At 38.1% G+C, this 17370-nt stretch overlaps 2 protein-coding genes across 3 annotated transcripts; one reads left to right on the top strand and one right to left on the bottom strand.

Moving 5' to 3' along the window:
- The first annotated feature begins 2598 nt into the window (after positions 1 to 2598).
- On the top strand, positions 2599 to 4700 carry LOC136244136 (E3 ubiquitin-protein ligase TRIM71-like). The gene is made up of 2 exons (XM_066035652.1): positions 2599 to 2654; positions 2696 to 4700. The coding sequence occupies exons 1-2, from the start codon at positions 2599 to 2601 to the stop codon at positions 4698 to 4700; spliced, it is 2061 nt and encodes a 686-aa protein (XP_065891724.1).
- A 2220-nt stretch (positions 4701 to 6920) lies between these two features.
- LOC136244712 (transmembrane protein 116-like) lies at positions 6921 to 16467 on the bottom strand. Of its 2 annotated transcripts, XM_066036245.1 has the most exons (14): positions 16347 to 16467; positions 15312 to 15364; positions 15095 to 15158; positions 14717 to 14893; positions 14357 to 14443; positions 13093 to 13151; positions 11910 to 11999; positions 10432 to 10486; positions 10152 to 10247; positions 9576 to 9627; positions 8918 to 9022; positions 7398 to 7510; positions 7235 to 7342; positions 6921 to 7183 (listed from the first exon to the last, which is right to left on the bottom strand). In XM_066036245.1, exons 1-14 carry the CDS (start codon positions 16458 to 16460, stop codon positions 7070 to 7072), a joined length of 1287 nt encoding a protein of 428 aa, XP_065892317.1. In that variant the 5' UTR covers positions 16461 to 16467; the 3' UTR covers positions 6921 to 7069. The 2 variants fall into 2 exon arrangements, with proteins under 2 accessions (XP_065892317.1, XP_065892319.1); XM_066036247.1 differs by lacking the exon at positions 8918 to 9022.
- Between the last annotated feature and the right edge of the window lie 903 nt (positions 16468 to 17370).

The raw sequence follows: 17370 nt of genomic DNA, 5'->3' as shown, positions 1-17370 counted from the left end.
ACTCCATAGTACACCATTTCCAGTACATGTTAATATTGATGATTTGGATGATATCCGCTTATACAATCTTGGTGAGCTTGCAGCTGAAGTAGAAAGTCCAATACACGGTGACAGCGAAGAATTAGCCAAAGAAATTGTAAAGAAATGCGTTGATCCCAATGACACTCTCTATCGGATTGAAACTGATAAAGCATTGAAATTAAAAGATCGTTCAATCAGTATGCTGCCAGATTGTGCTTTCAAATCTGAGAGAAACCGTGGTGACGTCTTAGTTTTCAAAGATAGTTCAACATTGTTATACATTGAAGTGCATTCTAAAGCTGCATACGTTCCTACTGCTAGGAAAACTGTTCTTCTATTTGGCTTCGTACGGCTACTTAAAGCTTTTGGTGTCAGTGAACCAGAAATCACTGCATTTGTATTCCCCCGTATTGATGTCAAACGTTGCGTTGTCAAAGTAAGCTTAAGATATGATTCCACATCAGTGTCATTTCGCTATTCCATAAAATGCCTTACAAAGGAAGAAGTTTGTTTAAAATTGCTAGAAGCCATAAGGGGTAACCAAGTAGTGTGTCTTAGAGCACATGATAGGCCACTCAGTGACAAATATGCAGTTTATCTGACAACACTGGAGTGCAACAGTCTTTTGAACAATTCTCAACTTTGCTAGTCGAAGTTTGGAATTTTGCTGATGAACAGCTACAAATGTTTGAAGAAACCATTCCTTATGAGTTCAGTCTATAAATTGGCTAGATTAGTCTCTGGAGTGAGCATTTCACAAGGCATAGTTCCTGCTTACCAAAAAAAGCCTCATATGTTCTATTTATACAATAAAATATGCCACGATCCTTTAACTGATGACGAAGCCAAGGATTGTTGCCTTGAGCTGGTAGAGAAGGTGTACGAAGTCATTTGTGATATACACAAAAATGATATTATGCACTGTGACCTTAGAATGCCTAATATATGCTTTAATGAACAATACATGCCTGTTCTGATAGATCTAGATTTTTGGAATGAGTTTTCTCCGTTCGGTCGTGATGTTGACATGACAATGTTTGGTCGCGAGTTGTTGAGATTGTTTCCTCAACAAAATCCAGTCGATGACTTCATAAAGGAATTTCTGGATGGGAATTTTAAAAGATCTCTTCTTCGGAACTCGGTTGTTTCTCGTGGTACAAGAACCTTAGAGCAAGTGATCAACAGTCGTTGACAATTATTTACTTTACTGTCCATTATAATTAGCATGTTTGTTTACTGGTTACATTTGCTGTAAATTGTGAAGTAAAATGCATCACAGACTATGAAAAATATTTGAGGTTAATCTCTGCACTTGCAAACATGGAGCCACTAGAAGGGATTGCAGTAATCAATGCTAAGGGAGCAATTAATGCCACAAATCTTAATTTTGACTCAAAGAATGCAAGTTAGTAAACTTCTTAAATTTGCCTTGGGAGAAGGGTCAAAATTTGTGCACCAATTACTTGGCAAGTATAAGTTGCTTGTGGCTATTTTACCGCCTATTTACATTCTGTATTTTACAATTCCAAGTTTTTACATTAAACTATAATGCCTGTAAGTGGAGGATGAAATAGAGAAGAGAGATAATCTAGGAAATGCGAGTCACAGCAAGTGTGTGTGGTACATTAGACATGTTGCTAAATGAGTTTACTTGAATCTTAAACTAGACCAGCACCCAAACAGTTGGTTGTCTCGCAGGCAACTTGCTTGCATGCTATAGCTACTACCAGGCTTCACAAATCCACATGCTATAGTCACCTATACTTCCTACAAATTGCTCCATGAGTCATGGCTATACAGAAAGCCAATACAATAAGGTCATTTATATACTATATATAACTACGTAAATATGCAGACCTTATCATCAACGTTAACCATGCAGAATGCTTTACAATATATATACACACAATTTGTATATGCTATAGGAAATATACATACACACAACTAACAGTTGTACAGTCTTGGGATCCCTGATGTTAATTAGCTATGATGGAAGAGCAGAATTTGATAGCTAATTGTCAAGTTTATCATAATAATGAATTTAATAACACAAGTCACACAGCAGTGACAGCATTATAGATACAGCACATAAGGTACCTATATAATCTAGATTAGGATGTTTTACTGTGACTGAATGCTTCATACCAGCATGCAGTCTCTAAATAATTAATGCTTTGCTTTAAATTCTTAAAGTGAGGTAATTTAGCAGATACTCACCGTACTGAACAGTGATAGGTAGAGGCAGACACCTATCACTGTTCAGTACGGTGAGTATCTGCTAAGTACGGTGAGTATCTACCTATCACTGTTCAGTACGGTGAGTATCTGCTAAGTACGGTGAGTATCTACCTATCACTGTTCAGTACGGTGAGTATCTGTGAACGGGTACAGTTCACAGATACTCACCGTACTGAACAGTGATAGGTAGAGGCAGACACCATTAACAGAAATGGAGGATGCATTGATATAAGAGAAATCGCTGCTGGACTTGGTTGGCTCATCAAACAACCACAGAGTACTGCCCACAATGTAGAGGAATGAGAGGAACATGTCAGCCAATGAGATCATGAAAATGGGATGGACCTCATTCGTACTGTGAAGAATGCCTGGGGAAGCTACTGGTGGAATCTAACGTGACATGTCCAAAATGCAAGACAGTATGCACCATTCCTAGTGGAGACGTGAAAAGCCTACCAAACAACTTTTTCATTAATCGTCGATTACATGAGGTAGCCTTACAAAAAGTAGCAAGAGCAGCCAGGGAAGAGGAAACTAAATGTGATCACTGTGCTGGCAAGGAGAACTTAGCAGTGGTACTGTGTCGTGATTGCGGTACACTGTTGTGCGATTATTGTTATGGTTACCACAAGAACAGCAAGGAGTATCAAAACCATAATGTAACTTCCCTTGATGAACTACAATCTGAGGGTATTTCCCTCAAAGCCAGTGTTGCAATGTGTCAGGAACATGACATAGAACTGAATTTTTATTGTGAGACATGTGAACAGTTGGTGTGTCATTATTGTATCACAAAAACTCACCACGATCACAATCATGACACTGTGAAAAAGATGGCAGAGAAACACAGAAAGGAATTGGATAAGGTGATGGAGCCAGTACAGGAAATGGTCGATGGCTTACTTGCAGCATGCAAAATAGTGTATGACATTATAGATGAAATTGAAACAAAGACCAGTACTGTTGAGAAAGAGATTGACAAGTATTTTGAATGGTTACAACAGCAATTGCAGCAACAAAAGGAAGAGCTAAAGAAAGAGTTGCATGGAGCATCTGTACAGAAGAAAAAAGAACTCTCATTACAACAACGGCAACTAGAAGGTATCAAAGTTGAACTGGAAAGTGTAAAAGAACTAAATGATACAATGAAGAAAGGTTCTGGCCAAGATACTTTGTTGATGAGAAAGGAAGTCATTGATGACATGAAGAGACTAAGTGATTGTCACAAGAAGATGGATACTGAACCAGTGGAGTTAGCTGCAATGGAGTTTGTTCCTGTGAGAATATACGAGGAATCTCTTCCCCGGTTTGGTAAGATATACACCACTGACTTTGAGGTATCTGTTGTTAAAACATATGCATTAGAGGGTAAAGTGACAAGAATGTCTAAGTTTACAGTAGCACCGAAAAACGATCAAAGATGCTTTGAGGTTGATCAAATGCATGCACAAGCACATACAATGGCAGGGTGTATAAATCCTACAAAAATTAACCTTCATAAAAATGGATTATATTCATTTTTATTTACAAGTTTACCTGTTGGAGAAATGAGTCTGTCCGTCACCATTAAAGGGAAAGAAGTCAAAGGTAGTCCTTTTAGTGTTGTAGTTGGTAGAAATTACACTCACATAGATTGGCCAACGAAAATATTTAATGCAGATGGGCAGATAGGCCAACCTTGGGGTATTGCGTTCAGTAGGATTGGTACCTGGGCTGTGGCAGATGACTCCAACCATTGCATATGGATATTTGATAGCTATGATGAGCTGATTACCAAAATCGGTACCAAAGGTGATAATGCTAGTCAATTCCAGAGACCACTTGGGATAGCCTTTGACAGCAGCAATAACTTGTATGTGGTTGATCACTACAACCACAGAGTGCAAAAATTTGATATCAATGGCTGCTTTTTGCTGCAGTTTGGAAATGAGGGATCTACAAATGAAAAACTTTATTACCCAATTGGTATCGCTGTGCACAAGGGAAGAGTGTATGTCACTGACAGTCGAGTTTCAGTGTTTGACTATGATGGCCTGTTCTGTGATATCATCGGGTCACCCCAACAGCTACAGCATCCTTATGGTGTGGTTTGTATCAATGATCGTTTGCTCGTTGCTGACTGGGGCCATCATAGCATCTTCTGCTTTACCCTCTCTGGTGAATGTGTGGGAAAGATTGGTTCACAGGGTGCCGACAAGGGTCAACTTAACCGTCCTAGCAGTCTCACTACTGATACATGTGGCTTTATTTTTGTCACTGAGGATTACAACAGTCGTGTGTCAGTATTTGATAGAGATGGTGGCTGTCTGCACTGCTTTGGAGCTGGCAGGTCTAAAAATGACCAGCTATTAAACCCCAAGGGAATTGCCATCAGTCCTTGTGGTGCCATCTATGTCAGTGACTACAATAATAGGAGAATACAGATATTTTCCAAGTACTGATGGTGTTGTAGTATTTACTTTATGACAATAGTGTGCATGCACATATAATATTTTTGTATCAAATTATACAGTGGTGCATTTTTTTACCCAAAGTTTTTACAAGTGGTTTTTAAAATGTCAGTGGTATTATGAAAATACAGCTAGGTTGCTTGTTAATATGATGTGTGCTATGTAGCCTTAAGATGTCATCTTCACACTGACCCTTGACATACTGCTGACCAACTAACTATAACGTTTAAACATTATAATTCACCTACAAAACATGTTTTGAAATTAAATCTGCTTAGAGCTATATATAGGAGTGGGGATTTCTTGGGATTCCAGAAACTCCCTCTGAAATTGAACTTATGTAGTAAGTTGCAGTACTTTAATAGAGCATGCAATCTAATTTATTAATAGAGCAACCAAAAGTACCCAATATACAACAGTAATAACAGAGATTCGATTTAAAAAAAAAATAAATGAGAAGAGCATTAACATAGGACTATATAGCTGTAATGATTTTCACTTTCCAATTTATATCTAGTGAAGCTTCTTTCCAACACCTATCTCATGAAGATGCATCCATATTAAAGCCATAACTAACATTACATTTGCACCCCAGATCCCCACACTGTAACTATCAAACCTGGAAACAACCTCTGAATAGTAAAAATCTAATCATGGATCCCTTCTATCATGATCGTGACACTGAAAAAGGCGGCTGATGATCACAGGAGTGAGTTGGTTATATAATATGAAGGGACTATGCAGTGCATAGAATGGTAATTATGGTAGTCTTATTATTATTATTATTATTAACACTTTACAGTGACCAGCACTGAAGGTCTACAACAACATGTGCTGCAGCCTTAGGATTACCTAACCTAGTTTCAAGGACTTAGACTTAATAACTTATACAGTAGCTGGAAAGGTGTAACAGAAAAGGGGCCAAAGTAAGGTAAAGAAAAAAAATCCCTCCAACCCCAGGAATCGAACTGCAGGTCACCCAATGTCTAGTCGGGGCCACACTCAGTCTTCCTCCAGGAGGGATGGATTTTCTTCCTTAATCCTAAGGTATTTATTCTTATATGCAGCATACATACAGTCAGGGCCGCCAACAGGGGTGGGGAAATTTGTCCTGAGCCCCAGGTCCCAAAGCTACATTAACTGTATTTATAGGGCCCCACATTCTTGATTTGCCCCCGGGCTCCCTAAATTTCCTTGGATTCTCTTGGCGGCCCTGTATACAGTCAATTGTACAGCTCTGTGAACATATAGCTAGACAGATGATGATGACAAAGAACTTGACAAACATTTGAACAGTTACAACAGCAATTAAAGAAGCAGTACATGAAGTAGCTGTACATCTGTATATATACTTATATTATACGTAAGGTAACAAGAACTCTCATTGAAACAACACTTATAGCAAAAGAGACTGATTGTTAATGGACCACCTATAGGAGTCGGCTGTAGTGAAATTTGCAATTGTGCTTGTGTAGAGAATGCAGCAATACTTTATTAAGTTTTGAGACTGCATAATTTCCTTAATCTGTTTTCAAAAAGGGGTAAGAGTTGAATTTAGGGTGAGCCAACCTTGGGATTTGGTACGGATGTGGCATATGGGGCAATGAACGATTACACCAACCTTTGTGTATGGAAAAACTGGTCATGAAATTTGGTGGTAGTTATAGGATCTGAAAACAGACAATTTTTAACTACATTTGGCTTTAGCAATTATGGTATCACTGTATAATGACAGACTACATGTTACCGAGTACAAATAAACAAATTCAGTGTAATGGTCAGTTTTGCCACATTGTTGAGCTGAGCCATTACTTTTCCTTATGGTGTTGTCATCAACTCAGAAAAGCTATTACTTATCTTTGTATGTTCACGGCAATTATGTTAGCAAGCTTAGTGCAGTATCCCAGGTGCTGACAGTGGTCAAATAAACAGCCCTATGGTATTGCTGTTAATGCATCTGGTCTGCGACTGCAAATCATATATTTGACAAGAGTGGTATTTTCATGTAATGTTATATGGTTCTACTGATGGTCAATTGTCTAGTCCACGTGCTCATTCTCAAAGGATGCTTCTGATTCCCTGCTACACAAGCCTTCTCAGTTTGCAGGTGCCTAGTGGAATAGTGACTATTATATGTCAGTGACTTTCACAGTCAAACAATCTTCAGCACTAAGATGATGTCATGTCATGCACTATAAAAATACTATATGGTTAACAACTTCAGTGTGTGTATAACAACTTTATATACACTTTATTTATTTATTACATCAAATATGTATATACATATATATATATATACGGTATATTATTATTATGGTGTACATATTAAGAACATACATAGTACACAACATACAAATGTACTAAATGGTCTTATTAAATGATGATGAGCCCACTACTTGACTGAACTGAGCAAAGTGCTGATTACCATCATGTTCAGGTAATGGCTGATAGCCACCTCCTCTAGACGTTGTAGACTACCGAATCAACAAAATGAGGCAGAATATCAAAGAGATTTAACAACTTACTTCAGATAAATTGTATGTGTGTCTCAAACTGAGCTCGACTACAAAATCCTGTCTAGTCCACCCGTACACTAAGGCATTTAGAAATCCTTGAAGTGAAACTGTCAGTGACTGTAATATGGCACATAATAACATGCTAAATTGAATAGTGCAACATGTCAATCACCTGCAACAGTAGAAGTATTGTAAATTCTCTGTGCTTCGTGTGATCAATGCTAGCACCTATGTATCTAGTTTCTTCATGGAGGAACCGTACTGTATCACAAGCTAGAACAAAGTCTAAAAAAAAAGAAAAAAGCAAGAGCTTCTTGTACTCTTCAAAATCTATTTGTTACTGCATCAAGTTATTTATTGCAATACTGCATGTGAATACAATCGCATAGTTTAAAATATCATCTGTGTGTTTTTACTGTAAGAAAAATTAGGAATTTTACATTTGAGTATAGGGATTGTATAAATAAAAAGTAATGAAACAAAGGAGGTCACCTATATATACCTGCTGCTATAATACTGGACATTTACTTCTTACTTCAGTCATATTATACCGAGTATAGCCATGACCAAACTAGGGGTTGGAGTCCACTAGTATAACTGCAAGTGTAGATGACCTCACTTGTTTCATTGTTATTTCTATGATCCCTGCTCAAATTAAAAAAATCCTTATATGTACTTGTTTGTTCATTTATTGTTGTGTTGTACCATAATTTATGACTGGTGAACCAACGGATACTGAATCAAAGGAAACAGACATGGCTTTTGTGTAAGTGAAGTTGCAGGTATGTGCTACCTGTTATACAGTGTAATAAGTGGAGAAGTATGTACCTCTGTAATCATTTCAGTCACTACAGAAATCGGGACAATTCTCATGATAATCAGCTCCAATGAAGCCATCATGTATTACCGCAAATCATCACCTATGCAGTACAGTGGAGAAAGAAATGGGACACAAAGGTAAGCTAATGATGCTGGCAGCTGCTGCAGTTGGTGAAAAGGCATGTCTTGAGCTGAATTAACATCTAACAGTGAAGAAATCAAGTCTGTAGCATCAAGCTTTGCTTGGCTAGAGGAATCAGTCAAAATATAGTAAAATAACAAAAATTTGTTGGAGGATTTGGGATCACTGCACGGGCATTTTTGGGCTTGTAACTAACTGCCAAGCTGTCATGAAGGGAAAATAATGCTGGTTTTAAGTGATATTTTTGGCTACAAACACCCAAACCTTCATGACCCCTACTATACCGTACTATATGATGTTTGTACAAGACCTTGGCTAAAAGGTGACATGGTCAGCATTAGACAGTGAATGAAATACATCAACTGTGACGGCTGTGCAGAATGGACACAAGACATTCTGAAAAATAATGCAAATGTAAGGCTAAAAAATATATGCAATATGTATATTACAGACACTAACTAGATGATATTGGTAATATTATTCAACTCAGTATAACACCAGATGGCTACCTGATTGCCAATACCCATGTGATGATAAAACAATTATTCAAGTAATAGTATATGAGAGCAAGATATCCTGCCCCTCCTTTGTCATGAAGTATTTTCAACTATAACATCATGCAAGCTTTAGTGCTATAACAGATCAGTAACAAATCATGCAAACAATTTTCAGGAAACTATGTGACCCATGTGACCCATGTGACAGTTTACTAAGTTACAGCAATCTCTTACTGACTAATCCAGTAAATATAAAAATCACTAAGAATGTATACATCCTTAGTTTAGCCTTGAACGACTTCTCTGGTGAAAGGTAGTCACTTTCTCGGTGCAATGCTCCTGTTTGTATAACAATAAACATTGTATGAACTACAGGTAGTATGTGCAGAGGTTGTATACAATTGCATACATTAGTATGAATATACCGATCCTGGTAGCTCTTAGATACAATGGAACATCCTTAACCAAATGTCAATTATTCATGAACATTAGAATATTTGGATGTATTCTATTAAAATAGGTGTATACCAAAAAAGTACTGTAATTCAATCTCTTATGTAAAAATTGTATGAAAATTTCTTACATGAAAAATTTTGCAAGATACTTACTATGATAGAATATAAATCATATGGAAATATTTTTGCATGAACATTTTTATCACAAAAATTTTTTGCATGAAAATAAACCAAATTACGGTAAATAAATGGAACCTTTTAATACCTTGTGTGATTGAACTGGCCCACACAGAACCTCTATACACCCTCCCCACATTAGTTTGGATAACTCCACAGCATACAAGTATGATCATACATGTAATACCCATACACTATCCATCACTACAAGGCTGTCTATCTAAACAACCTAAACAAGCATCGTTCGTTACATAACACACCTCCACACTTCTTCAGCTTCTTCAGATACCACATCACTAAACCGTAGAACAGCTACAATAGTGGATAGCTGGGTTATACACATACACTACTTGCAATATATAAATATATGAAATATTTAAGTTGCAACATTATTACTCAATCTATTTAACATGTGAGATGGTACAACAGACAATCGAAGTGGTAGCTAGCTATTGGCTGACCATCTATAAGTTTCTATGGGATTAAAACTGTCTGAAGGAATAACACAAGCTATATGGATACAGGGTATAACACATACTAGCTAAGCAGCAGAAGTCCAGAAGAGGTCAGAGAGAGCATTTTCAAGTTTGCTATACGTCAACCTGAAACAATCACTGTGCAACATGACCATTAATTAACAGGTTCTTGTTTCAACTGAAATCCAGAAACAGCTAATAAACTACATTTCACATGACTCATTACAAAAAGTTAGTGATCTCTTAGACATTTCAGCCACCTGTATGAGAAAACTTCTAATGTGATACATAGTCACTTCTGAAAATGAAACACCGCGCTGTAGAACACTCTACGTAATATCCACAACAAAGAGTACCTACCAGTAGTAACAACAAGCTCACTGAGAAGTTGACAATCAGAATCCAGTACATTCCAGTGGCATAGTGGAATAGGTTTTCCACATATGGAGAGCTAATCTACATACACAAAAAAAAACGTTAATAATTTTATAAAATTAAATTTGTAAATGTCTCTATGTAGCATCATAAGCTCCTGGTGGCATTGTGAAAGACACAAATATGGCTTGTATGAGGTTCAGATATAACTACTGAGCTCTGGTCATACTGCATGGTAGTGTAGTATGTATGTGGTACAACTAACAGTTGTATTCTGTAGCCACATTACTGGAAGGACGTTGATAGCTGCGGGTTTACACCTGATGAAGAAAAGTATATATTACTAGTGTTGGCATTAAGTACTCTATGACCACGCAATAGTGTATAGACAGATACATAGACAGTATGTGAGAGAGGCATGTGCACGTGTACATAGCATGTGTGATGCGTGTGTTTGTAGTGTGTGTGTGTGGTGTGTGTATGTGTGTGTGTAGTGTGTGCGTGTGTGTTTGTAGTGTGTGTGTGTAGTGTAGTGTGTGTAGTGTAGTGTGTGTGCATGTGTATGTAGTGTGTGCGCGTGTGTGTGTAGTGTAGTGTGTGTGCGTGTGTATGTGTGTGTAGTGTGTGCGTGTGTGTAGTGTAGTGTGTGTGCGTGTGTATGTGTGTGTGTAGTGTGTGCGTGTGTGTAGTGTAGTGTGTGTGCGTGCGTGTGTATGTGTGTGTGTGTAGTGTGTGCGTGTGTGTTTGTAGTGTGTGTGTGTAGTGTGTGCGTGTGTGTTTGTAGTGTGTGTAGTGTAGTGTAGCGTGTGTGCGTGTGTATGTGTGTGTGTAGTATGTGCGTGTGTGTTTGTAGTGTGTGTGTGTGTGTGTGTGTGTAGTGTAGTGTGTGTGCGTGTGTATGTGCGTGTGTAGTGTGTGCGTGTGTGTTTGTAGTGTGTGTGTGTGTGTGTGTGTGTGTGTGTGTGTGTGTGTGTGTGTGTGTGTGTAGTGTGTGTGCGTGTGTATGTGTGTGTGTAGTGTGTGCGTGTGTGTTTGTAGTGTGTGTGTGTAGTGTGTGCGTGTGTGTTTGTAGTGTGTGTGTGTAGTGTGTGCGTGTGTGTTTATAGTGTGTGTGTGTGTGTGTAGTGTGTGCGTGTGTGTGTGTTTGTAGTGTGTGTGTGTAGTGTGTGCGTGTGTGTGTGTTTGTAGTGTGTGTGTGTAGTGTGTGCGTGTGTGTGTGTTTGTAGTGTGTGTGTGTAGTGTGTGTGTGTGTAGTGTGTGTGTAGTGTAGTGTGTGTTTGTAGTGTAGTGTGTGTAGTGTAGTGTAGTGTGTGTGTGTGTGTTTGTAGTGTGTGTGTGTAGTGTGTGCGTGTGTGTTTATAGTGTGTGTGTGTGTAGTGTGTGCGTGTGTGTGTGTTTGTAGTGTGTGTGTGTAGTGTGTGTGTAGTGTAGTGTGTGTTTGTAGTGTGTATGTGTAGTGTGTGTGTTTGTAGTGTGTGTGTGTAGTGTGTGTGTGTGTAGTGTAGTGTGTGTTTGTAGTGTGTGTGTGTAGTGTAGTGTAGTGTGTGTGTGTGTGCGTGTGTGTTTGTAGTGTGTGTGTATGTAGTGTGTGCGTGTGTGTTTGTAGTGTGTGTGTGTAGTGTGTGTGTATGTATTTGTAGTGTGTGTGTGTGTGTGTGTGTGTGTGTGTGTGTGTGTAGTGTAGTGTGTAGTGTGTGTGTAGTGTGTGTGTAGTGTGTATGTGTGTGTCAAAGTACCACATACCAACATCCACATTCATCAGCATCACTGACAAGACCTTTGCTAGTGACAGTGGCCAAGAAAACTGGTACTGACACTACTACAGGTTGAAACCTACAGAATGTATTACAATGGACATAATCATTGTACTAGAACACAGTATAATATGTGGTCTCTCATTGTATTGTGATATGGTGACATGATACAAAGTGGAATGATGTATTTTGTTGGAAATGAAGAGTCTCTTTTTCTTATTAAAATCACTGAAAAATCTGGCAATTACAACATATGTACAATAATTTGATTCATGAGAATATCATCCATTAAAATGTAGTACTTTTCTGATGTTCATATACCTCAATACAATGATACACGATGTGTCAATACAACTTGACTTTGTATCAATATGCTTCAACATATCACTGATATGGGATATATTGTTACATCTCTATTACAGTAGTACACACACGCACGCACGCACGCACGCACGCACGCACGCACGCACGCACGCACGCACACACGCACGCACGCACGCACACACACACACACACACACACAATGATATTATGCATAGTTATGCATACAATTAAATCATGTGTAAGTACTACCAGTAATGGATAGCTGTAGTAGTAGTACCACATCTTAAGCCATTTGTCTAACAAATTTCAAGCAAGCTCAATTTAGTCAGTCAAGATGTATGGAATGGTGCAATGCATTTCAATAGGGAAAACCACTAACAGCCAGTAAATTGAACATTGTCCCTACACAATGGTTGATAACATTTCAGATTCCCACTTAAGTCCAGTGGTTAGCATGTATCAATGTACATAATGTCACCAGTTTGCTCATCGGGCTATACTTCATTACAGTGACCATTCTAAACACAGCCGAGGGATATGTCTTATAAGTAAGACTTGTACTTCATGGTTAGGCCAGTGTAAAATATGCCAGCATAATAGACTAGAGTGCTATGCTGACACAATGCTAGCAGGAAACTTCAAACCATGGAGTTTAAAACAATTGATACTCCCTAATAGAGCAGTCAGTGGAGCACTCAAATGCATATTCCTGAAAGCACAAATTAGACTTCATGACCCCACTAAAGGACCACCTCATTTTTGAGGTCACATTGTCATAGGTGGGTCCTGTTGTCAGGGGGTTATGTAGTATGCATCACTATGACAACAAAATAGTGTCGATAACATACCATGCAATCACATAACTGATCACAGTGATCCATTTAGTACAGTCCCAGTACCTTACTCCCTACATGTGTAAATGGTATGGTAACCGTTGCCATGTCTACATTACATAATATTATTGTACAAAGGAAAGCTTGTGAATTGTGTTGGTTACCCAAGTGATACAATACTTATGATTCAATGAATGGCATGCATTTACAGGAACATTTCAAAACTGACCAATCAGAATCTGTCACTCAAGACACACATTGTCAACTAGTCAATGTACAGTGATATTGCATATGGAATTCAGCTCTTCAAAGTTTAGAGCTAGTTGTTGTCAGTATTGAGAACCAACAAGACAGCAGTTTTCACTGACATTGGAAACCTCTGTCATCAGCCAGACATCTTTGATACAATTAAGATATTTTGGTTACAAGTGTGCGTTTTATTAGAGTAAACAGGCTTCAGTTATTTGAGAATTTTTACCAATCTCTGGAGGCAAAGATGTTTACAAAGTTTGGCAAATTAAATCTTGGAAGAGGAAATCTTTGTAAAAATATCACCCACCCAGCCATCCTCAATAACCAAACATTACACACCACACATGTACAGTGCTTGGAAATGAAACAAAAATGGCATCAGAAAATGCACACCCCATCATTTACCAAATGTCTTATTATAACATTAAACTTTATTGTGTAGTGGAAATACTAAAACTAATTACAGTGGTCCCTCCATTATCAGAACTCAATGGACCCTAGTGTGTTTGGACAATGGAAAAGTTTGGATAAATGAAGCACATACATTTATATACAGAGCTCAGTTAAAATACTCTAATAGAACAGTCACTTAGACAGTTCAGATAACAGAAAATTCAAGTAATCAATGGCTGGATAATGGAGGGGCCACTGTATAAGGTACTGAAAAATACTCTTGTCCCTAATTTAACAGATCTGCCTTTATAAGAACCCACACATTGTCCAAACATGACTGTTGTGACTGTTTTGTTGGAGTATTATGTCAACTGGTGTGTGCTCTGTAAAAGCTTCATTAGAGTAATGAATGAAAAGGAGAATAAATAAATGGGTTTCATTTATCTGAACTTTGAACAAATTTACTAGCTTATCGCAAGACCTTAGTTATTTATTAGCTTTTGTACAGGTGTCTAGATAATGGAGGAAAGATTCTCTACATACTAACATATAATACAACTGAAAATGAAACATTCTGGGTAACAACAGAACAAAGCATAGTGACAACATGGATGACAACTCTATCATCACATACCTGTGCATGAAGCACCATCCTCCTCAGACCAAGGAAGGCAAATATCGCATACAACACCGTCAAATTGGTACTGGCCAAGTGCATCCACTGGAAGTAACACAACATGATCACTGTTATTGTATTAGAATGATACATAGGTCAGACATGCAGGACAGCAGTGTTACAATGTACGTGCTTCGTCGGGTTACAAGACAGGCAGATGTGTAATGTAGTACATGTTATGCATGTATACATTGTGTATGTATTCCAAATATGTAAACGAAAAAAAGTACATGAACCCTATTTCATGAACAATTGGGAATTAAAATCACAGCTGTGCGAGTCACTGTTAACTGCCGGGTACAGTTCACAGATACTCACCGTACTGAACAGTGATAGGTAGAGGCAGACACCATTAACAGAAATGGAGGATGCATTGATATAAGAGAAATCGCTGCTGGACTTGGTTGGCTCATCAAACAACCACAGAGTACTGCCCACAATGTAGAGTAGTGAGAGGAACATGTCAGCCAATGAGATCATGAAAATGGGATGGACCTAACATAAAAGAAATGTGTACTGCTGTAGAAAAGAGAAGTTTTATACATGCATAGAGATAGATATGACAACTATTCAAAAATCCACAATACATTATAAATATACCCTGGATACATGGCATGTACACGCACAGTCACATACACACATGCACGCATGCATGTGCGCACACACACACACACACACACTACACACACTACACACCTCAGGGCTTCTCAGTCTCCTGGATATCAGGGATACCCACACTATGGATGCTGCTCCCAACACACTGGATGTTCAAAAAGAACCAATAAGAACTCACAAACAAGTGCACACATGCACGCACAATACACATGCTATACAAACACACATTTGCAAGTGAACACACCACACACTACATTGCACAAGTAGCAGAGACCACAACACACACGTACAGACTCACCTCAGTGAAGATGTGATAACTCTAACACCAGCAATGGAGTCATACCAGACATACTGTTGTTAACACAAAAGAGTAGCAGTACATTATATGCTGCGTCAAGGTGGCGCCAATTCAGTAGCTACTTTATCAGTAATAACCTGAGACCACTATTGAGATTTAACTACTGTGGTAATTGTTCTAGCCTTGGAAGAATTACTTACAGTTGCTTGAATTTCACAACTAGTTACACGCTGCATGTATGTATACTATACAGAATTACAGATAAAAGTAAGTATACTTGATACATGGCTTGCACTTAAAAAAGCAACTCTATACTCAATGACTACTACTCAATGACTACAGTTGACCACCTTACAGGAGTTACTGGACTGACACACTGTACTGTACTAGTACACAACATTTTCCTGTACTATTGTGTATACAAACAAATGCTATAGTTGTGTATAAAGCTACTCCCCAAGTTATAGACATGAACTGTGTATCATCAACCCTAAAACTGTAGTTTGGTAACTATCAGTGTGTGCAATGGGCAAAGATTCATGAGTAGTCAAAGTACAGATTGTGCTGTCTTCCACTAGACCATGACAAACTTATAAAATGGTGTTATACCTTAGGGTGAGTACATTGTTTAAGTAATGAAGTGATAATCGGGATATTCACATAACATGTGGCCAATATCGTCCTCGTACTCTTGTTTTCCACCATCATTCAAAAAAGGTAGAAAGTAGTATGGGCACATGAGCCAACTAAAAGACGTGATCTACTCAGTCTCTGATTTTAATATTGTACTGTTTTAGGATGAGTTGATTATGACTAGAGCTAAGATAAAACTTGTGTTAGACACACCCCTACAGTAATTGCTACTGGTATCCAGTAAATATTTTTACAATGAAAAAAAATCAGCGGCAGATATCAACCAGCTAAAATTATTGGCGGGGGATTGTAGATATTAACAACACGATAACACCTAGACTCTAGACTGATCAGTACCGCGGAAACCGTACCGCTGAATAAACAGACAAGGGTGTAACTTACGAATTCATTTCCCAGGTCACACCTCTCCTCAAGGTATGTACTATCATTAACACTAATGTTTACTAAGCAAGACATCACAGGCGCGATAGGATTCGGGAAGCCCCTGTAGCGCATAATATCGATTGTGGGTTAATGGTTTACATGTACGTCATACTCATTCTGAGTTTTGTATAAGGGAATTAGGGAAAGTCCCTGAGACGGTAGGGGCATGCAAAAGGTTTTTCATTCCATTTATAATAAAGTATTAATTTCACCCTTGTCGGTTTCATTTTGAGCAAGTGTTTGTGGTCGCACGTGACTGAGGTTTATTCTACCAGAGATATTGCGCACCCCAAATTTATTATTTTATGGATCGTGTGGGTGATAAATCGCCAAGAGTTATACATTTTTTGCCTATATGTCACTTACATAGTGGATTATATTGGGACTTTTTTTTTTACTGCAAATCACCTTTAAAATCACTGAAATGCTATTATGGCGTTTAAGCGAATCTAAAAAATAATTGTCGTTTTGATGAGCTGCTATGCCGCTTTGCTTCAAAGCTTTCTGCGAAGGCCTGGATTACTGTGAAACAATGTTGTGGGCTGCAGGATTTTTGCAATTTGTAGGCTTGAAAACAGCCTAAAATTTATGCTAAAAGCCTAAAACATGAAAATAACAATGCCAATCTATACTGCAACTTTTCCCCGAGATTAAAAAAAATTATTTTTCAGCAGGGGGGCTTAGAATCGCCTATGCTACTGAACTAAGTAAATGCATGGTAATAGACAAATTTCATAATAAGGCTGTTGCCCCTAGCAACCTAATTTTTACATTATTTTGTAGCCCAAGTTTTAAAAGGATAGTGCATAGCTATAAGTCATGAGATATGACATTAATTGTCTTATTAATCACACAAATCATGGGATTCAAAGAATGTCATATCTTAAGATCTAGCTATGTACACTATCCATTGGAGAGATTATTGTTGAAATTCACACCTACAAATTATGTAATATTGATATATGAATTCTTTGGAATTTTC

The sequence above is a fragment of the Dysidea avara genome, chromosome 14 (genome assembly GCF_963678975.1).
Source record: "Dysidea avara chromosome 14, odDysAvar1.4, whole genome shotgun sequence".
In the NCBI taxonomy this organism is placed as follows: domain Eukaryota; kingdom Metazoa; phylum Porifera; class Demospongiae; order Dictyoceratida; family Dysideidae; genus Dysidea; species Dysidea avara.
This window is presented reverse-complemented; position numbering and strand designations above follow the sequence as displayed.

Bases quoted from the DNA above. Each gene is read 5' to 3' on its own strand.
- LOC136244712 (XM_066036245.1), bottom strand. From the start codon at position 16,460: ATGCGCTACAGGGGCTTCCCGAATCCTATCGCGCCTGTGATGTCTTGC. The intron at 15,159-15,311 runs GTGAGTCTGTAC...TTGAACATCCAG, and splicing joins GTTATCACATCTTCACTGAG to TGTGTTGGGAGCAGCATCCA. The intron at 12,000-13,092 runs GTATGTTATCGA...TACATTCTGTAG, and splicing joins ATCAGTTATGTGATTGCATG to GTTTCAACCTGTAGTAGTGT.
- LOC136244136 (XM_066035652.1), top strand. From the start codon at position 2,599: ATGGACCTCATTCGTACTGTGAAGAATGCCTGGGGAAGCTACTGGTGG. The intron at 2,655-2,695 runs GTGACATGTCCA...CACCATTCCTAG, and splicing joins AGCTACTGGTGGAATCTAAC to TGGAGACGTGAAAAGCCTAC.